This window comes from Dendropsophus ebraccatus, chromosome 6, assembly GCF_027789765.1.
Source record: "Dendropsophus ebraccatus isolate aDenEbr1 chromosome 6, aDenEbr1.pat, whole genome shotgun sequence".
Classification (NCBI taxonomy): Eukaryota; Metazoa; Chordata; class Amphibia; order Anura; family Hylidae; genus Dendropsophus; species Dendropsophus ebraccatus.
In genome coordinates, this window is record NC_091459.1 from 87,257,077 (window position 1) to 87,279,976 (window position 22,900).

At 44.2% G+C, this 22,900-nt stretch overlaps 1 protein-coding gene across 1 annotated transcript in view; it reads left to right on the forward strand.

Moving 5' to 3' along the window:
• The first annotated feature begins 1,393 nt into the window (after positions 1-1,393).
• AMMECR1L (AMMECR1 like) overlaps positions 1,394-22,900 on the forward strand; it is a 32,263-nt gene continuing 10,756 nt past the window's right edge. The window contains exons 1-4 of the mRNA XM_069975343.1: positions 1,394-1,528; positions 6,576-6,902; positions 7,308-7,418; positions 14,837-14,951. Coding sequence (XP_069831444.1) covers positions 6,589-6,902; positions 7,308-7,418; positions 14,837-14,951 — 540 coding nt within the window. The 5' untranslated portion in view covers positions 1,394-1,528; positions 6,576-6,588. The remainder of the gene's footprint in view (positions 1,529-6,575; positions 6,903-7,307; positions 7,419-14,836; positions 14,952-22,900) is intronic.

The window sequence follows — 22,900 nt, forward strand, 5'->3', positions numbered from 1 at the left end:
GAGCTCTACTGCATGCACATTACACAGATACAGCCACACACAGCTCTGCTGCATGCACATTACACAGATACAGCCACACACAGCTCTGCTGCATGCACATTACACAGATACAGCCACACACAGCTCTGCTGCATGCACATTACACAGATACCGCCACACACAGCTCTGCTGCATGCACATTACACAGATACAGCCACACACAGCTCTGCTGCATGCACATTACACAGATACAGCCACACACAGCTCTGCTGCATGCACATTACACAGATACAGCTCTGCTGCATGCACATTACACAGATACAGCTCTGCTGCATGCACATTACACAGATACAGCCACACACAGCTCTGCTGCATGCACATTACACAGATACAGCCACACACAGCTCTGCTGCATGCACATTACACAGATACAGCCACACACAGCTCTGCTGCATGCACATTACACAGATACAGCTCTGCTGCATGCACATTACACAGATACAGCCACACACAGCTCTGCTGCATGCACATTACACAGATACAGCCACATACAGTTCTGCTGCATGCACATTACACAGATACAGCCACACACAGCTCTGCTGCATGCACATTACACAGATACAGCTCTGCTGCATGCACATTACACAGATACAGCCACACACAGCTCTGCTGCATGCACATTACACAGATACCGCCACACACAGCTCTGCTGCATGCACATTACACAGATACCGCCACACACAGCTCTGCTGCATGCACATTACAGATACAGCCACACACAGTTCTGCTGCATGCACATTACACAGATACAGCCACACACAGCTCTGCTGCATGCACATTACACAGATACAGCCACATACAGTTCTGCTGCATGCACATTACACAGATACAGCCACACACAGCTCTGCTGCATGCACATTACACAGATACAGCCACATACAGTTCTGCTGCATGCACATTACACAGATACAGCCACACACAGCTCTGCTGCATGCACATTACACAGATACAGCCACATACAGTTCTGCTGCATGCACATTACACAGATACAGCCACATACAGTTCTGCTGCATGCACATTACACAGATACAGCCACACACAGCTCTGCTGCATGCACATTACACAGATACAGCTCTGCTGCATGCACATTACACAGATACAGCCACATACAGTTCTGCTGCATGCACATTACACAGATACAGCCACATACAGTTCTGCTGCATGCACATTACACAGATACAGCCACATACAGTTCTGCTGCAGGCATCTGACATTCCCAGCATTGTCCCTCCCAGCATGATAACATTCCGCCTGATGATCAGGACGCTCTTCTCTCTATTCACATTCTGACATTTCACGTAATCAAGAACAGCCTCAGGACTGACTCCTCCTAGACATGTGACCGGTCACCTGCTCATGACATCATCAAAGGTCCTTTAACCCACTAGGATCTAGCATCTACCGGCCGGTTCGGTTCGGCTGCGGATGGCAGAGTCCGGCCTGGGGGCTGGAGGAAAACCGGAACTGGAGCCAGCGTTGGGTAGAGCGGGTGAGATCTTGTATATCTTAGACATTAGCAAATGACAGCAGGCTCCCAGGCAGACATTATGCATCTATAGCAGATGTAGATGAGCCATAATCACTAATGAGGACTGCCACCCTGGTGACAGGCAGCTGTATGTGTGCTCATTGTGGGGAATGGACTATGTGCTGACACATGGCATTGCTCCATACCTCCCTGGACATAGATGCAGCAGCAGCAGGGCTGACAATGATTTGCAGGTCATGATGATAACAAAGTGATCATGGAAACCCAATTCATTGGTCGGAATTTTGTAGTCTTATGCTGCATTAACACGGAGCGATAATTCGCCCAATCCATCGTTTAACGTTTTTAAAGCTGCGATTTGGTTTTTATAATGATTAGACTAATAAACGATAACGATTAGACTAATAAATAGTTAGAAAAATTGTTAGAAAATTCGTAAGAAAAATTGTTATTGCGATCGTTATTAAGATCGCCTAAGCCCATCTTTCACATAGGGTGAGTCTTTGAAAGACTGTTTACACGAAACGATCTGCGAATTTTTAGCGAATGACGGACGACGGTTTGAGAACATGTTGAAAGATCAAAATGAACGATTTATTGCTCTTGGCTTGATTGTTTGCTGTGTTTACACGGAACGGTTTTCGCTCAAATGCGTTATTGCGAAAATTTGCAATCATTATTGCGTGTAAACGCAGCATTGGTTGTTTTGCATATATAGTATGAAGGGGTGGTCTGCTGACAGGGAGACCAATTACCATACGCTTTATTGAGCCATATGGGTGTCATGAGAGCCCCCATCCCCATCTATTACAGATGTATACTGGATTTTGTGTTTTTGTCCACCCATGGTTTATGTAAGTGTTATTTCCTGCATATATTTAATCATAAAAATTTCATATATCTAGGTAATTTTTTTCCAGCTGGTTTTTTTTCAATTTCTTCAAGAAATGCTGCAGCCAGATTTAATCTGAAATATAAAACACACTACAAACACTATGGGTTGGTGACATATTTTTTAAAGTGTTTTTCTATCTCCCATCTGGCAATATCCTTCTCTGTGGCCTCACATCTAAGGCTCCATTCACACATCCTGTAAAATTGTCCGTGGTCGCGGATCCATTAGGAATAGAGATGGGCGAACCTGGAGCATGCTGGAGTCGATTCGAACCCGAACGTTCAGTATTTGATTAGCGGTGGCTGCTGAAGTTGGATAAAGCCCTAAGGCTATGTGGAAAACATGGATATAGTCATTGGCTGTATCCATGTTTTCCAGACAACCTTAGAGCTTTATCCAAGTTCAGCAGCCCCAGCTAATCAAATACCGAACGTTCGGGTTCAGGTCGACTCGAACCCGAACCCGGTTCGCTCATCTCTAATTAGAAACCATTCTAATGAATGCAGCCATCAACATGATCCGTGCCACGACCCCCACTGCGATTGGCACTGTGAAAAAATAGGACATGTCCTAATGTGAATCGTTATATATGCACATTCTGTACATCGTTATGGGGCAGATATCTTGCCTGAACAACATTTAATGACATGCTTTACAGCAAGTCTCATGGATATAGATGACAATAGACAAGAGTCTGTCCCTTTGACATGAATGTGAAACATTATTGATAGAGATGAGCGAACCGGGTTCGGCATTTGATTAGTGGCAGCTGCTGAACTTGGATAAAGCTTTAAGGTTGTCTGGAAAACATGGATACAGCCAATAACTATATCCATGTTTTCCACATAGCCTTAGGGCTTTATCCAAGTTCAGCAGCCACCGCTAATTAAATGCCGAAAGTTCGGGTTCGGATGGACTCGAGCATGCTCAAGGTTCGCTCGTCTCTAATTATTGAGCATACTCTGTGACCTCTGAAGAGGTCATTCCACAGGGATCTGCTATTGTCATGTATCGATGCTATATACTATATACATTTTAAGATTATTTTATAATATAGATATGTAGAGATTTAAGTAAGACCAATGTAGAGGTACGCTGGTCTTGATAAATCCTCCCCTTAAAGTTTCTTTTCTCCTTTCTTAGACACATTATAGATTATCAACTTACTATAACTTTTTTAGTTCATGTATATTGTATATTCTTGTCATACATTTTTAACAACATTTTGTATTTAAACAACTCTTTCATATGTACAAAATTACACTTTACTTCTAAGCTTAAATGGGTTATCCAGCACTGCAAAAACATGGCCACTTTCTTCCAGAGACAGCCCCACTCTTGTCACCAGTTTGGGAGGGGTTTTGCTGCTCAGTTCCATTGAAGTGAATGGAGCTTACATGCAAACTGCACCTGAACTGGAGACAAGAGTCGTGTTGTCTCTGAAAGAAAGTGGCCATGTTTTTGTAGCACTGGATAACCCCTTTAAGAATCATAGAGGCTGAGCTGCAGCATGCATGCCTCCCCCATCAGCTATCTGCCCATGTCTGCAGCTCTAAGCATGATGTAGAGCTAATAGATTACACTTTGTCTTTGCAACAAATCTTGGAAAATAAAGTGGGGGATTTAAAGCGTAACTGTCATTTCAGGGTAATTTTTTTTTAAAACATTAAATATTAACAGTACAAGCGATTTTAAGAAACTCTGCAATAGGTTTTATGTACTAAAAGAGTTTCCTTCTGGACTGAAAAAGCAATCTTCTCTCAGTAAGTTCATAGATAAGCACTGACCTTTCTGACCCCAGAATCCTGCGTTTTAGGTGCCCAGACAGTCTACAAACAGCTGACCTTCATGTCACCTCTTCCTGCTGCCTCATCTCCCTCGGCCCCTCTCCCCTTCATAAGGATAGAATGGAAAGAGCAGAGCCCGTCTTCACTGGCTTCTCTGTAATGAAGACGTATTTGCCTGATACTGAACAGATAAGAAGTCAGGGGGGAGGCTGGGAGATTGCTTCTTGAGTACAGAAGGAGGCTTTTTTGGCTGATAAAACCTATTACAGAGTTTCTTAAAATCGCTTATACTACTGATTTCTGCAATAAAAAAAACATGACAGTTACGCTTTACGAATGTCCTTTGTTGCACATTGCAACCTATCACAGGTCAGATATTATTTTACCAGAACTCAATATATTAATGCTGAACTGTGATTGGTTGATAACTCTCTCCTTTCTTCCATGGTGGTGGTGTTGCTATTTTGCATCTGAGATTTCCTTTAAAGGGTTGCCTCACAGGTAAGAATATGTTGTGCAAGGAGTGTGAAAACTGAGTTGAATCTGAGGAAATATAAAGAGGACCTGTCACCCCCAGTGCCGGGGTGACAGGCTCCCGATCCCCAGTTAGATCCCCTTATACGTACCTCATCCCAACGAGTCCTGCTGCCAGAGCCGGTCCTGGGACAGAGATATCCCGGTCAGAAGCCGGCGCGCGCACTCTGGAGAGAGGTCCGGCATCCATAGAGAATGAATGGAGCCGTGCGCACACTGCAGAGATGAGTCCGGCTCCATTTATTCTCTATGGACGCCAGACCTCTCTCCAGAGCGCGCGCGCCGGCTTCTGACAGGGATATCTCTGTCCCGGGACCGGCTCCGGCAGCGGGACTCGATGGGATGAGGTACGTATAAGGGGATCTAACTGGGGGTCAGGAGCCTGTCACCCCGGAACGGGGGGGTTGACAGGTCTCCTTTAACTGTAATTTCTGCGTAAATGAGCAACAGGTTAATTGTTCTCTATGTTTGGTTACAAAGTGAAGTCCTAGCAGAAATGTGTAAATATTTGGTTATTGAATATTATGTATTATTGGATTTTATGTTTGTCATCTGAGATCCTGTTTCTCTGTGAGATCACGCAAAGGAAATTACACTTATTAAAAAAAAAAGTTGTTCCTTTCCCTCTTAGAATGTGCACCTAATGTACCCAGTTTTCCTCTCTAACCACCTCTCATGGCAAATCGTTCCTCCTACTTGACTATAAATTGATACAATAGACACCTGCCTTCAGGCCTGGGGGGGAGGGGGGGAGTTTTCCAAACTCCGACATTACAGGACATGGAGTCACCAGAGATGGTGGCAGTTCTGATCAACATTCTGAAACTATGTGCGATTTACTGTCTGTCTGTCCGTCTGTTCCAATTACAAATTAAAACAAGACATGTTGCTTTGTCAAAGTAGATCTTATTTATTCCAAAATGGCAAGCAGTATTTATATCCTGGGGCAGGCGTTCTTCCACTGAGGCTGGTATTAATATTTAATTGGCTGAGGTACAAAAAGTTACTTGTGTAAACTTTAAGGAATTTAAACAATATATGCTTTAGAAGGTCATCAGAATCATGTGATGGCTTCACAAAATAGCATCATGACATCCTTAACAGAAGGGTGCCAAATCCAGATTTAACAATGGGAGCGGCATTTAGGGTCGCTGCATTGATGACCTAGCTAAATGTGTCATTAGGACCATTACAGCTTGAAAACCATGCTAATCTCGGATTTACCATTCATCTTGGATTTCTCTGCTGGTGCTGCTTTTTTCCTGTCCAGAATTTTGTTCCTTCTTCAAAAGGTCTTAGATCCGAGGCTTGGCTGTAGTTTTCGGGGGGGGGGGGGGGGGGTTCTAAGGTTCTGAGAGCCCCAAAGCTGATATTTGGCAGATGAATATATAATGATTTCTATAAACTCTATGGGGGAGATTTATCAAAGGGTGTAAAATTTAGATTGGTGAAAACTGCCCACAGCAGCCAATCACAGCTCAGCTTTCCTTTCAGCACTGCCTAAAGCTGAGCTGTGATTGGTTGCTGTGGGCAGTTTGCACCAGTCTAAATTTTACACCCTTTGATAAATCTGCCCCTATAGCTTCTATTAAGTATCATGGCTTCTATGACAGCTCTGATGCATTTGTATTTAAATGAAACCATATACTGTATACCATTTAGTCCTAATTGGCCAGTAAGGTTTATGTAGGTCAGATAAATCTAGAAGTGTTATGTGTGAAAATTGTAAAGTATCATCATCATAAAGTAATCTTAATTTCAGCATTCTACAACCAAAAAATAAAAATAGGGATGTATCATACTCACCTTTCATACTGTCTGTTATCTGCAGGGTGTGTCACAGAATGGGGAAGAGACGCTGCGTATCGACTACAGAGAATAAGCCATCTTCAGGCTGTTGTGGAGTAAAAAAGCCTAAACTGTGCCCCTCTCCTGCCGGCAGTGTTCAGCCCCCAGTCCCACATAACTGCCAACCCCACGAGGACAAGACGGTGGGGCCAGGTGCTCTCACCCCACTCTCCCGCCCTAATGGGACCACAAGCGGAAGGGAGCAGTTGGTGGTGACAGCTGAAATGGGCTGCTACTGTTTTGATGTTCTTTATTGTCATCTGCATGGCTTCCCACAGCCACGTCTGCCACGTTTCACCAATGACCCCTAGTAAGTGGTAAAGTTATATATCTCATTTCTATTACAGAATGTTAAATAAAGAGAAAACATAAGGTCCTTCGGTGATATGACGCCTGCCAGCACCACCGATAAGTAAATCAAGGGGCCACAGCAATTGTCTTTTCAAAGTTTAGAAAGCATAGCTGTGTACATGTGCGTGGTGTTGTGGCCCATACATGTAAATGGAACTGGAAACAATAACTACATAGTGTACAGAGCTATGCATGATACAGTGAAGAGGCAGCCTGTTCAATCAGCTGATTAGTAGATGTATCAGAAGATCTGAAACTGATGGCCCATCATAAATATACAGTATACTGTATATCTACACCAAAGTCAGTTGTATGTGTGTATATATCTGTGTGTTATGTTTACTCTTATCCTTTTTCTTTCTAGCCCTCTTTTTGTCACATGGAAGGCTGGGCGAGACAAGCGTCTTCGTGGCTGTATTGGCACTTTTTCCGCCATGAACTTACACTCAGGACTCAGGGAATACACCTTAACCAGGTACTTTAGGCAACAGCAACATTTACTGTGCATAATAACCTCATATATACAGTGTACAAGTATCTTATATATGGCTTCATTTAAAGGTAACTGTCATTTACAAAAACATGACATGTCATGATCATTAGGTTCCAAGCACTAAAATCCCTATTATATGGGTCAATATGGAAAATATACTGATCAAATCTTCTGACATGCCACTATAACATCTCAGGTATTTCATGACAGTAACCCTTTAAAGAGATATTCCTGCTAAATTTATTCTAAGAACCATCTGTATGCGCCAATACTATGGTGCTAAGAGATAGAGAAAGGAGGGTATTACTATATCTCTGAGATTTTGCTTGGTCCTAAAAGCCAAGGAAACCTGTCAACATGAAAATGCAATGTTATCGCTACATCATGTTATAGAGCAAATAGAGCTGAGCAGATTGACTTTATAGAAAAAGATGCAGTAGAACGTATAATTTATTAACATTCCTGCTTCCTTTCTATTGTCATCAGTCGAGTGGACTGTATTACTCACTGAACTCCTTAGCATGGAAAGATCAGAAATTTCAATCAATAAATGACAAATTTATACTGAATCATTCCTCACAAAGATAAATATAAATCTACTCAACTCCTCCTCTTAAACATGGTGCCAATAGATTTTATAGCATTTTCATGGTGACGGAATACCTTGAAACATTTTAAAGTGGCACTAGCAGCAGGTTCTTCCCAGAAAACCTGCTGATATGCCGCAGAAGCAGAGGACCTTATTGGTAGATCGCTGTTAAATACATCCCTCTTCTCCCCCGCATTGTTTCTGAAGTCGCTAATTGCTCCTATGCAAATCTGTTGCTTAGGAGCATTTGGAGCGTTATGCAAATCCGTTGCTTAAGAGCATTTGGGGTGTTGCTGGCAAGCCCTGAGCACCACTGCACTCCGCTCAGGCCACCCCCTCCCATCCCGCCCACTATGCATATTCATATATGCATAGTGGGTAGAGATGAGCGAATTGGGTTCGGGTTCGAGGCCATCCAAACCCGACAGATCGGCATATGATGAGCGGTGGCTGCTGAACTTGGATAAAGCTCTAAGGTTGTCTGGTAAACATGGATACAGCCAATGACTATATCCATGTTTCCCACATAGCCTTAGAGCTTTATCCAACTTCAGCAGCCCCCGCTAATCAAATGCCGAACGTTCGGGTTCGGATGGACTCGAGCATGCTCGAGATTCGCTCATCTCTAATAGTGGGCTCTATGTAACGTGGCTGCGTAGGGAAGATGTCCACTTGGAGACAGGCTGCTTCCTGCACAGGCGCAATTCCTCCAGGCTGCGGGAGGTCACTGAAGATGGAAATATAAGTCCATGTTTGTCTGTGAATGTGTGTAGTTGAAGTGATTGTTGTTTTTTTTGCAAATTGTGTGAATGCGCATGAGTGGTAGTATGTGCCTGTTGAGAGTGTGTGGATAATGGGAGTGTGCATGGTGTGGATCATGGCAGTGTGGATGATGGGAGTGTGCATGATGAGAGTGTACATAGTGTGGATGATGGGAGTGTGGATGATGGGGGTGAGCATTTTGTGTATGATGGATCCACACAATGTTCACTCCCATCATCCATACCATGCACACTCTCATCATCCACACCATGCAAACTCATGATGCACACACTCATCATCCACACCTTGCACACTCATCAGGCACACTCTCATCATCCACACCATGCACACTCATCATGCACACTCCCATAACACTCCCATAAAACATAGACTTATACTTACATCTTGAGTGACCTCTGTAGGATTCTTATCACTGTCAGGCGGCCCGGATGAATCGCGCATGCGCAGGAAGCAGCCTGTCTCCGACAGGACATCTTCCCTGCGCAGTCGCATTACATAGAGCCCACTATGCATATATGATTATGCATAGTGGGCGGGATGGGAGGAAGTGGACTGGGGGGGGGGTTGGTGTTGGGGGCCTGCTGACAACGCCCCAAATGCTCTTAAGCAATGGATTTGCATAAGAGCAATTAGCGATTAAAGAAAAAATACTGGGGAAAAGAGGGATGAACCTGCTGACTAAGCTTGTAAAGAAGAGGAGCAGCTTTCAGCAATACCTTCATGCCATTATCTTATTTGGTTTGTGTTATTATTTTTTAGTGCTGTCTTAGTTCTTGACTGCTTCTTAGAGCTATATAGCAAAATGATCATTTAGGGTGGATCTTAATATGCACTATTTGGCATAGGCTTTGGTATAGATCCAGAGCCAAAATTATATTAGTGGAGGCCCCTGAGAAAAAAATTAGTCATGGCGGTCACTGTTGTTAAAACTTTCAAACTCTATATCAACAGTAGATGTAAAATAATGCAAGTTTGCAATTTACATTCATAAATTTTTTTGCTGTTATTATGCTATAAAACAAAGCTGAACTTACCAGAAATCCAGGTCCACTCTCCTGAAGGCAGATATTTAGTCTTGTGCTGATTGAAAAAAGAAAAAAAACAGAAATAAAAACACAAATTCCAGCCAGTACAGAGAGTCACAGCTCAATGTTTCTGTCTATCACATGACTGCCTTCTCTGTGTACACGCAGATGACTTGGGAAACACGGGACTTCCTGCAGGACATATAGTACCATAGATAATAAGTATGGGAAGACTTGAGATTTTTTAATAGAAGTAAATTACAAATCTATATACCTTTCTGCCACCAGTTGATTTGAAAGAAAAAGATTTACGCTGGATAACCCCTTTAATGCACATAGATAGAAGTGTTGGATTTCTGCAAAATTGGCATATAGATTTGATAATCTGCTTAGACACTGAGACTTACTACAATTGGGTGTAAAAATGCTTCCCCTGCTGCCCTCTGAGGCTCTCTGAAATTATGTTTGAGTAGTGTACCTCTTGGTGAGAGATGGTTGACTGTTAGACATGTCTCTATGGGTGCACCTGGAAACATTTTACCCAGTTGAGGGGCATTGAGGGGGACATATCAGTGGATTGAGAGAAGCAGGACGGTTGTTTTGACAAACTGCCTCCCATCTAGTCCATCAAGCTGTTAGTAAGTGTTGTGAACGTGAGGGCGCACGCACACATGGTGGCCCTGACAGACCACCAGTAATGAGCACAAGCAGCCCCAAATGCTGGTGTGATGAGTAACAGGAGTAACACTAACAGCTCAGTGATATGTACAGCTTATCATGCAGCCACGTATGTTGCTTCTTATGTCAGGGTTTCCAACTAGTATTTTTTAGCAGGATAATGGTCACCCATACACATCAATGGTTTGCAAGGAATGTCTCTGCCAGTTTGTCACACTTGGCCTGCCCAGTTGCCAAAATATATTGCCAATCGAACATTTATGAGACCAGCTGGTATGCCAACTTTGGATCGATGGGCCCAGCTGTAACATCTGAGGGCAAATGTGTCTTGTATCCAGGCTATAAGCAGCCCACTTCACAATCATACAGTTTTCCACAATAAACTTATCCTATAACTCGTATATTGTAATCACTTACATATATTATCATTTCATTCACACATATAAAAAGTTTTACTCAATTTCAACTAATCCTTTTCTGCCAATGAGTGTAGAAGGCAGACAACTTGGAAATACATGAAGTAAAATATTAAAAGACTTTTAGAAACATAGGGGGACATTTATCAAACATGGTGTACAGTGAAACTGGCTCTGTTGCCCCTAGCAACCAATCAGATTCCACCTTTCATTCCTCACAGACTCTTTGGAAAATGAAAAGTGGAATCTGATTGGTTGCTAGGGGCAACTGAGCCAGTGTCACTTTACACCATGTTTGATAAATCTCCCTCATAGATTGTCGGCAGAAAAAGACCACTGGGTCCATCTAGTCTGCCCTTTTAGTATTTCCTTTCTTATTTATCTTAGGATAGATACACTGAATGTTTGTCCCAGACATGTGTTCATTCAGTTATTGTAGATTTACCAACCACATCTGCTGGAAGTTTGTTCCAAGTATCTACTACTCTTTCAGTAAAATAATATTTTCTCACGTTGCTTCTGATCTTTACCCCAACTAACCTCTCACTGTGCTGCTTGTTCTTGAGCTCAGTTTTTTTTTCTAAAAACACTTCCCTCTGGAACCTTATTTATTTCTTTAACATATTTAAAGGTTTCTATCATGTCCGCCCTTTCTCTTGTTTCCTCCTGACTAATTTTTAATAAGTTTGACTTGTATTCTCATGTATGTGGTTTATTATAGTGGGGAATGTTCTTTGCAAACAACCTTTTCTATTTCACCATTGCATCTGAAATACATAAATACATAGATATCCTAAAGATTTGCATTGGCTGCTGCGATCAAGACCTCTGTGTCTCTTTTATGGCAGATGAGCATCTACAGTCATAGTTTTTTTTTCTATCCCTTCCCAACTTTCTGCTAACATACATAGAGTATGTACAGTACAGACCAAAAGTTTGGACGCACTTTCTCATTCAAAGAGTTTTCTGTATTTTCATGACTATGAAAATTGTAGATAGCAGCGGCATGCTATTCCATCCGGTTTGTCTTTAGTTGGATCATCATTTATTTTTTAACAGGAAAATAACCCCAAAGGCTAGGTTCACACAACATTTAACAGCGTCCGTTGCATAGCAACGGACTCTGTTAAACAGCCGGCCGCTGGGCTGCACTCAGCCCATTCCTGCAGCCGATACCTCCGTATCAGCTGCAGGCACGCTCTTCTTTCACAATTGATTTGCGGGCACCGGTGGCTGTGCCCGCAAATCAATTATCCATTCACTCCAATGCAATGTGCGGGCGCGCTGCACATTACGTTGTGTGAACAGCTGATGTTTCCGGACGCTCTTCATTGAACAGCGTCCGGAAATAATTGACAGGTACATTTTCCTAAAGCCTGTTCTAAAGATCTGGTGTTAGAATAACGATGTGAGAACACAGCAGGCGGCATTGCATTGACTTCAATGCAATGCCGCCCCTGCAGTAAAGAACGAACGCTGAGGCAATTGCAATTAGCGTCCGTTCTTTACTTAAAAAGAACGTCGCGTGAACCTAGCCAAACACACCTCCAGCCTGTGTAAGGGCTATTAAAACAAGTAGAAGAGTGATGGGGTGCTATGCCAGATGACCTGGTGATGATTTGGGGTGAGCTGGACCGCAGAGTGAAGGCAAAAGGGCCAACAAGTGCTAAGCATCTCTGGGAACTCCTTCAAGACTGTTGGAAGACCATAAAGATAATGCCAAGAGTGTGCTAAGCAGTAATAAAAGCTACTTTGAAGAACCTAGAATATAAGACATGCTGTATTTTCATTTGTTTCACACTTTTTTGTTAAGTGTATACAGTAATTCCACATGTGTTCATTCATAGTTTTGATGCCTTCAGTGTGAATCTACAATTTTCATAGTCATAAAAATACAGAAAACTCTTTGAATGACAAGGTGTGTCCAAACTTTTGGTCTGTACTGTAAGTTAGCAAAAAATAGAAGGCAGGTGGAAGAGGAAAAATATGAATATTGAGACACATGTCTACATAGAAGCTACACAAGGCCAATTTTTTTTTTATATTTCAGATGGTTTGAAAATTATGTTTTTTTTAAAGATTGTAGGAATAAGATTAAGTTTTGTAGCAGACACCTTTCTGGATGTATTTGTTTTCTCAGACAACTTGTCGTACTTCTCTTTCCAGGGTTATTTCCTATGACTGTTGTGTGGGCATGTGGACAGTGGATGTACTGACTGATATGCACTGGGTGAACTATTAAAGCAAACTTGTCACATTGAACATGTAGTCTGATCTGCCAGCAGCATGTCACAGAGCAAGAGATGGTGAACAGATTGACATAAAACCTTGTGAGAAAAGATTCAGTATACCATGTACATTCTAGATGTAAATCTCTGCTTATCCTGAGCTAAAGAGTCCAGAGGGTGATCACACTCAGTGATTGAAGTGATCATTTTTTATACATTGCTTTAATAAAGTTATATTACTTTATAATATACAGTAGTGCCTTGGATTACGAGCATAATTCGTTCCGGGGCCGTGCTTATAATCCAAATCCACTCTTAAACCAAAGCAAAATTTCCCATAAGAAATCATAGAAATGCAGACAATTGGTTCCACACCCCAAAAATAATGATTTATTATTCTGAATAACATGTAAAACTAATGAAACAAACATTCAGAAACAGCAGAATATGTGATATTATAAGTTACTGTACAGTAATGGAGAGGATGGAAACACAAGGGTGGACAGAGACTGCAGGAAATATGAAGGAATGAGCAGGACAGATGTGGGCACAGTATAGTAGCACTCTCTGTCCGGGGAGAGAGAGGTTACAGCTATGAAGAGATTACTGCCACAGTCCTGTCCCATGATGTAAGCCCCAGCCTGAAATGGATCTGCCATGATTTGAAAGGTGAGGGAGACTTCCTGGGTCAGAGTACAGGGCTGTAGACCCCGCTATGCAGACCATGCCCCTCCCCCACTTCCCCTCCCACCCAGTACAGGGAGCTCTTAAACCAAAACAATGCTCTTAAACCAAGTCACAATTTTGAAAAACTGTGAGCTCTTAAACCAAGTTACTCTTAAACCAAAGTACCACTGTAAATTCATTAAAATTAACATTTTTTTTAAATTAATCTACTATTATAAGTGTAGTGGCAGCAGTAGCATTGACAAAGGACTCTCTGCTGTCAACAACGTTTTTCTTGAGAACTGTGGTGCTGTCCAAGTCCGGGTCCCTGCTCCCCCGCTGTGATCCAGCACTGCCGCCAACACATTGCCACTAAAAGAGAGCCCCACCACCACGTACTGTATATTCTATACAGTACATGAGGGAGGGAGACTGGCTGCCAGTAGCGTTGAGTGATTAGCAGCCCCTGCAGGGCAGGCCGGTCTCCTTGTGTACTGTATCCGTAGCACTGGATTCAGCATTTTGAGCATTCAGCATAGACCAGGGCTTGGATAGCCCTCCAGTTCCCAACAGGAATATTGGTGGCAGCAGAGTGACTCTATTGACCCTTACCACTGCCACTCAATGTATAATAGTAGATAAATAAAATATTAGACATTCTATTTTTTATTTTACAAACTAATAAAACTTTATTAAAACACACATATATATATATATATATATATATATATATATATATAAGTAAAAAAAAAATTAAAACCTCTCTGGAGCAATAAGTGACACTGCCCACTGTACCCAGAATCAGGTACAGAATCAGGTAATTTTTCCTCACAAAGATATATATCAATCTTCCCGCCTCCTCCTGCTCATTATATGCTGCAGGCAAACAACAAAAAATGACCAATGTGACAGGTCACTTTAAGAAGTGAATGGTGACTTGTGTTATGCACATTTTGCCTTCCAATATACCTTGTATTATTTAAAATAAAAAACATATATTCCTGTCAACCTACAGTGCCCTTAAGGACAGCCGCTTCCCTCCTCTAACCCGTGAGGAGCTGCCCAAGCTGTCTTGCTCCGTGTCTCTGCTCACCAACTTTGAGGATGTAGGCGATTTTCTGGACTGGGAGGTAAAAAGTTCCATGTGGCTTGAATTCATACTGCACTATCTGCTCCGTTTTCAGTATCGATGCATCATTTATAACAACAATGATTGTTATTATTTTTATTTAGCATTTTGAAATTGGGTGAAAAAGAGTGAGATTCTGTAAATTGCCTGGAGGAGGCAGTGAGCTCTATGTGGAAGATGGGATGAGAACATTGGAAGTACAGGGAACATGGCATAAGATCTTTAAGATCTTGCAAACTTCTTTTGTTACTTTTATATTCCACCCCATAGCTCAAGTGACAATATCAGTAAGTAGGTTATGCATAGCCAAAAAATGCATCAATGTTTAATGCATGGTTGCCAGCTGTACATCACCTGTACAATGCATTTATTGGGCTGCAAAAAAAATTCAATCAGCCAGTGAATGAGCGTTTGCTGGTTTATTAGCTGATCACTGATCTTTATACAGTGGCGGCATGCTTTACAATGCAACCAATGCTTGCCATTGTGCTTGGTTATATATAACTTGCATGCAGCTGCTTGATCATGGAAACCCATGCTGTAAGTGTTTGCCAGAACAGTGTTTGCGCTGATTTTATTCCCACATTTGAAGTTTGGAATGAGTCGTTGTGACTTTTTGGATTGTGCGCCTTAGCAATCCACAACTCAGCAATCCACAACCCAGCAATCCATAACTTCACATGATCTCCACTTCATGGCTAAGTTGGTGTGGTTTCTAAACACTTCCACTCTTTGAGTAAGTCCACACTACAGAATCCCGGCGGATCACTCGCCGCGGATTCTGAAGCTTGCCCCCGCTCGCGGCTGTGGATTCCGTAGCGTGGACATACCCTTTATGCTGAAATTCATTTAGCTCTTTAGAATGAACCATTCTTTGTAAAGATAGACTGGTTGGGTAGATGTGGGATTTTATACACCTGTGGCTATAGTTTTAAATCTATAGTAATAGTTTCATGTAAAGAATGGTCAGTTAATTAGATAATCAGCAAAGCTGCTGTTGCATGTGCTTCCTAGAGCAGCTCTTCTCAAACTGCAAAGTGCGCTTTGTGACTGTCTGGTGAGGTGCCTGATAATGGCAGCCGTGCATTGGTGAGGGACCTGATGTAAAGTCTACTCCTGTATACTCTTGAGCAAGCAGATTAACCTACTCCCAATGAGATATCCCTGTGCTCTCCACTGCCACATATGGCAGTGCTGCAAAAGGTGCTGAGTAGAGAGATGAGCAAAGCACATTTTTTGCTAAACTTGTTAACAAAATAAAGTAAAAAAAATGGTTTGCTCGCCTGGTTGTGCTCCCCTAATGTCCTTTTCTGTGTCTTCAGTCGCCTTCAGCCTGTTCAGGCAATCACTGACTAAGGGACAGTGCCGCGGCCAGTGATTGGCTGAGCAGGCTTTAACTCTTGTGGTCAGGCAATCACTGGCCATGGCACTGTCCCTTCTCAGTCAGTCATTGATTGGCTGAGCGGAGAGTGACAGCCCACTTAGCCAATCACTCATTGACTGAGAGGGGACAGCAGGGCTGTGGAGTCGGTAAGCCGCAGCTCCGACTCCATCTCCTGAATTTTCTCAAGACCGACTCCGACTCCTGCTCCTTCATAAATGGCCGGTCATATACCAGGGGAGTTATTTATCACACTGGCTCAGCAGCTTCTCCCTAATGTCCTACATGATTTCTGAGGGAATAAGGAATACTGTATATAAAGCCGTTTATCATGTGTGTGCAGTGGATGCAGCCAGTCTCCAGCCTCCATGTCCTGAACAACTCAGAACTGGACTAGATGGAGCAGGTGGTCTTTTCCTGCTGACAGTCTTCTATGTTTCTAACTAAATATTCACCATACAAAAAGAAACACTGCTAACAATGCCAGATACCTGTGATATAGAGGTCAGCCATAGTGATATACAGGGGGTCACACATAGTGATATACAGGGGGTCAGCCATAGTGATATACAGAGGTTCACACAGTGATATAGAAGGTCACTGTGGGGGCACGCAATAGCACGCACACACACACACACAGCCTGCTGCAGCCATAACATACACACACACAGCCTGCTGCAGCCTTAGCACACACACAGCTTGCTGCAGCCATAGCACACACCACACACACACACACAGCCTGCTGCGGCCTTAGCACACATACACACAGCCTGCTGCAGCCATAGTGTGCACACACAAACACACAGAGCTTGCTGCAGCCATAGCACACATGCACACAGCCTGCTGCAGCCATAGCACTCACACACACACACACACACACAGCCTGCTGCAGTCATAGCACACACACAGCCTACTGCAGCCATAGCACGCACATACACACAGCTGCAGCCATAGAACACTGAAGAAAGACACACAATATTATCCCAGAGAGAAAACACAACACTGAGGACAGAGGTTACTGCTATACTACTTATGTCTTCTTCTCCTCTATATTACACAGGATATCTTCATATTACACTGCTGCTCATATACAGTCATCCAGCATCCAGGAAGAGAACAGCACAGATCTCCCCCCACACAATGGACTCTTCCAGCTCAGAAACAAACTGCCAAATAGTGACCAACAACTTTTCCATGACCCCCCCCCCCCTTATGTAATAGGGCCAGTGTCCTATTACTAATATATTCCCCGACCACCCTTATGTAATAGGGCCAGTGTCCTATTACTAATATATTCCCCGACCCCCCCTTATCTAATAGGGCCAGTGTCCTATTACTGATATATTTCCCGACCACCCTTATGTAATAGGGCAAGTGTCCTATTACTGATATATTCCCCGACCACCCTTATGTAATAGGGCCAGTGTCCTATTACTGATATATTCCCCGACCACCCTTATGTAATAGGGCCAGTGTCCTATTACTGATATATTCCCCAACCACGCTTATCTAATAGGGCCAGTGTCCTATTACTGTCCTATTACTGATATATCCCCCCGAGTCGGTACATTTTTTTCTGACTCCGACTCCAGCCAAAGCTAGCTCCGACTCCAGCCAAAACTAGCTCCGACTCCACGACTCCACAGCCCTGGAGGACAGCATCCCGGGCAGTGATTGGCTAAGTGGGCTCAGCCAATCTCTGTCGGAAGCGGACATCGGGGGAGTGCGGACAGGTAAGTATAAATTTGTTAAGTCTGGTTTGTGAAGTTCGCAAATTTTGCGGGAAAAAATTGCGAACATCTAATTCTCAGGGCCCTATTCCACGGGACGATTATCGTTTGCACAATCGTTAACGATAAACGATCCAAACGACCGCTATTACGAAAGACCTGAAATCGTTCACCCATTTACATGGAAAGATAATACTTACTTATGATCGTTCTTGCGGTCGTCTTGTCGTCGCTATTGCGTTCGTCACTACTGCGAACGAACGAACGACTTCTTATTCAATGCGAACGATTTGCGAACGAGCAACGATAAAAATAGGTCCAGGTCTTATTAAACGATCAACGATTTCTTGTGTTAACTGCTATTCAACCGAACGATTATCGCTTAGATTCGAACGATTTAACGATAATCTGAACGATAATCGACCGGTGGAATAGGGCCCTCAGGGATCTGAGAATGGTTTTGTTCTCAATGTTTTTACGTTGGTGCTTGTTTTCTTTCTGTGCGTATTCAATAAAACCTTTAAAAAAAAAATTGCGAACATTGCAAACTGAATTTTCAAAAGATTCGCTCATCTCTAGGGCTGAGGGGTCAGTACTGCCACTGTAAGAGGTGCCAAGGGGGGTCAGTATTGCTATTAGCAGAGGTGCTGAAGGTGTCAGTGCTGCTATTAGAAGAGATACTAAGGTTGTCAGTATTACTATTAGAAGAGGTGCTAAAGGTGTCAGTGCTCCTGTTAGAGAAGGTCCTGCTCCATGACTGCTCCAGTGTGGTATTGGTGTGGTGCTGGTGGAAATCTATTTATTGCTACACTGCAGTGTTGGTTTGTTACTGTTAGAGATATTATGTGCCCTGTGTGGTTCTGTTAGAAGTGCTGAGGGGGTCAGTGATGCTATTAAAAGAGGTGCTGATTGGGATCATTGATGCTATGGAAACGTTTATTATGTGCACTTTCTGGTGGTATATTTGGAGTGGTTGGGAATAATATGGATGCTGCACATCAGTATTTGGCACTGCAAGGTAGTATGTGTTTGTCAGTGGCTCCCCAGCTTCAACACAGATTAGGTGGTGAGGCTTGTGTAGAAAACGTTTAAGAAACCATATTCTAGAACAGGGATGTGAAACTCAGGCCCTCCAGGTGTTGACAAACTACAAGTCCCATCATGCCTGGACAGCCTAAGCTTTATCTTTGGCTGTCCAGGCATGATGGGAATTGTAGTTTTAAAACAGCTGGAGGGCCTGAGTTTGACACGTCTGTTCTAGAATATGTAGTAAGATTCTATGCAGTATCTGGACTGAAAAGGAGGATTCGCTGTTTGAAGTACAATACTGGTGAAATGTATTTCCCCTATTCCAGCATGGGTCATCTGTCCATAAGCTAAAGTGTAAGTGGGTTATGTAGCAGGATAAAAATTTTAACCCCTTCACGTCAGCCATCTGTATATATACGTTCCTATTGCACATGCCCCGTGCAGTAGGAATGTACATATACGTTCCTGACTGACAGGGGCTTTGTGATGAGAACAGCGATCCCGCTCTCATCTGTGTACAGCACCGGAGATAATGAGGATCAGCTGCGATTCCGCAGCTGACCCCCATTAACCCCTTAGTGACCGCCGAAACGGCGGTCACTAATGGGCCGATGCCGCCGCTGTATTTCATCTCCCCCCACCGTGAATCCACGGTGGGGGGAGATGAAATAAGTAAAAATCAGACCCCAGATCAGCCCCCTACTGCCCCAGTCACTAACCCCCCCTCCCGCGGCGGCCATCGGATCCAAGATGGCCGCCGCGATCACTGTGAACAGACTAATGTCTGTTCACAGTGATCAAAAAAGAAAAATGAATGACCCTGTGGGGTCCCGGTACAAGCGATCAGCGGTATATACTATATACCGCTGATCGCTTGTGCCATGTGCCGCCGGCACTTTTTATCCCCTGTCACCATGAATGATTGGTGACAGGGGATAAAAAGTGATGTCCCCCCACCCCCCAAGTCGCCCCCCACCCCCCCAGTCACCCCCGTCCCCGAGTCACCCTCCCCTACCCCATATACTCACCTGCTCCTGGAGCTCCTTCCTCTTCCGTGTCCTGGCTGGTTATGAAGTGCGCATGCGCTCCACAACCAGCCAAGCTCTGAAAATTTAAAGTGACAGAGACCAATTTGGTCTCTGTCACTGAACTATGATTACTGTGATAGAAAATATCACAGTAATCATAGTAATACAGTGAACATGAATGTATAAAGTACAAAAAGTGACAAACATACAAAAAAATAAAACACACACTTTTTATTATAGTAATAATTGCAGTTTACTCCCAAATTACCCCTAACCCCCCCCAGATTACCCGTAACCACCGCAGGTTGCCCGTAACCACCGCACGTTGCCCATAACCACCCCAGGTTGTCCGTAATCACGTCAGATTGCACGTAACCCCCCAGATTACCCGTAACCACCGCACGTTGCCCGTAACCACCGCACGTTGCCCGTAACCACCGCACGTTGCCCGTAACCACCACACGTTGCCCGTAACCACCACACGTTGCCAGTGACCCCCTCCAGATTGTCCGTAATCACCCCAGATTGCCTGTAACCACCCCAAATTACATGTAACCACCCCAGATTAGCTATAAGCACTTCACTCTATCTGTAACAATTCTAGATTGTCTGTAACCCCCCCAGGTTGCCCGTAACCACCCCAGGTTGCCCGTAATCATGCCAGATTACATGTAACCCCCCAGATTGCACGCAACCACCGCAGGTTGCCTCTGACCACCGCAGGTTGCCTCTGACCACCGCACCTTGCCTCTGACCACCGCACCTTGCCTCTGACCACCGCACGTCGCCTCTGACCACCGCACGTCGCCTCTGACCACCGCACGTCGCCTCTGACCACCGCACGTCGCCTTTGACCACCGCACGTCGCCTATGACCACCGCACGTCGCCTATGACCACCGCACGTCGCCTCTGACCACCGCACGTCGCCTTTGACCACCGCACGTCGCCTATGACCACCGCACGTCGCCTATGACCACCGCACGTCGCCTATGACCACCGCACCTTGCATCTGACCACCGCACCTTGCCTCTGAACACTGCACCTTGCCTCTAACCACCCCAAATTGCCAGTGACCCCCTCCAGATTGCCCGTAACCACGCCAGATTACATGTACCCACCTCAGATTACCTATTAGCACTTCAGTTTATCCGTAACCACAGCAGGTTGCCTGTAACCACCCCAGATTGTCCGTAACCACCCCAGATTGTCCGTAACCACCCCAGATTGTCCGTAACCACCCCAGATTGTCCGTAACCACCCCAGATTGTCCGTAACCACCCCACGTTGCCCGTAACCACAGCAGGTTGCCTGTAACCACCCTAGATTGTCTGTAACCACAGCAGGTTGCCCGTAACCACCCCAGGTTGCCCGTAACCACCCCAGATTGTCCGTAACCACCACAGATTGTCCGTAACCACCCCAGATTGTCCGTAACCACCCCAGATTGTCCGCAACCACCCCAGATTGTCCGTAACCACCCCAGATTGTCCGCAACCACCCCAGATTGTCCGCAACCACCCCAGATTGTCTGTAACCACAGCAGGTTGCCTCTAACCATACCAGATTGTCTGTAACCACAGCAGGTTGTCCGTATTCACCCCACGTTGCCCGTAACCACCCCAGGTTGCCTCTAACCACACCAGGTTGCCTCTAACCACACCAGGTTGCCTGTAACCACCCCAGGTTGTCGTAACCACAGCAGGTTGCCTGTGACCACCCCATGTTGACCGTATCTACCCCAGATTATCCGTAACCACCCCAGATTACCCATAACCACCTCAGACTGCCCGTAACCACCCCAGATTACCCGTAACCACCCCAGACTGCCCGTAACCACCTCAGACTGCCCGTAACCACCTTTAGACTGCCCGTAACCACCTCAGGCTGCCCGTAACCACCTCAGACTGCCCGTAACCACCTCTAGATTACCCGGAACCACCCCAGACTGTCCGTAACCACCCCACATTACCTGTAATCTAATTTTTTTTATTGTATTTTAGTAACTGCGCTATTCTAATAACTGTTACTAGCTGCGGTTTTGCTCCAGCAAATTGGTGCTACTTCCCTTCTGAGCCCTGCTGTGTGCCCATACAGTGGTTTATGCCCACATATGGGGTACCGTTGTACTCAGGAGAACCTGTGTTACAGATTTTGGGGTACATTTTTTCTCCTGTTCCTTGTGAAATTTAGAAATTTCAAACTAAACCAACATATTTTTGGAAAAATTCAAGTTTTTCATTTTTACTGGCCAATTTTGAATACTTTCCTCTAATACCTGTGGGGCCAAAATGCTCATCCTACCCCAAGATGAATTCTTTGAGGGGTGTACTTTCCGAAATGGGGTGACTTTTGGGGGGATTCTATTCTGTAGACACTACAGGGGCGCTGCAAACGCACCTGGTGCTCAGAAACTTCTTCAGAAAAATCTGCAGAGAAAATGCTAATTGGCGCTCCTTCCCTTCTGAGCCCGGCTGTGTGCCCATACAGTGGTTTATGCCCACATATGAGGTACCGTTCTACTCAGGAGAACCTGCGTTACAGATTTTGGGGTGAATTTTCTCTCCTGTTCCTCGTAAAATTGAGAAATGTCAAACTAAAGGAACATATTATTGGAAAAATTCGAGTTTTTCATTTTTACTGTCTACTTTTGAATACTTTCCTCTAATACCTGTGGGGTCAAAATGCTCACCACACACCAAGATGAATTCTTTGAGGGGTGCACTTTCCAAAATGGGGTGACTTATGGCGAGATTTTACTCCGCTGGCACTACAGGGGCACTG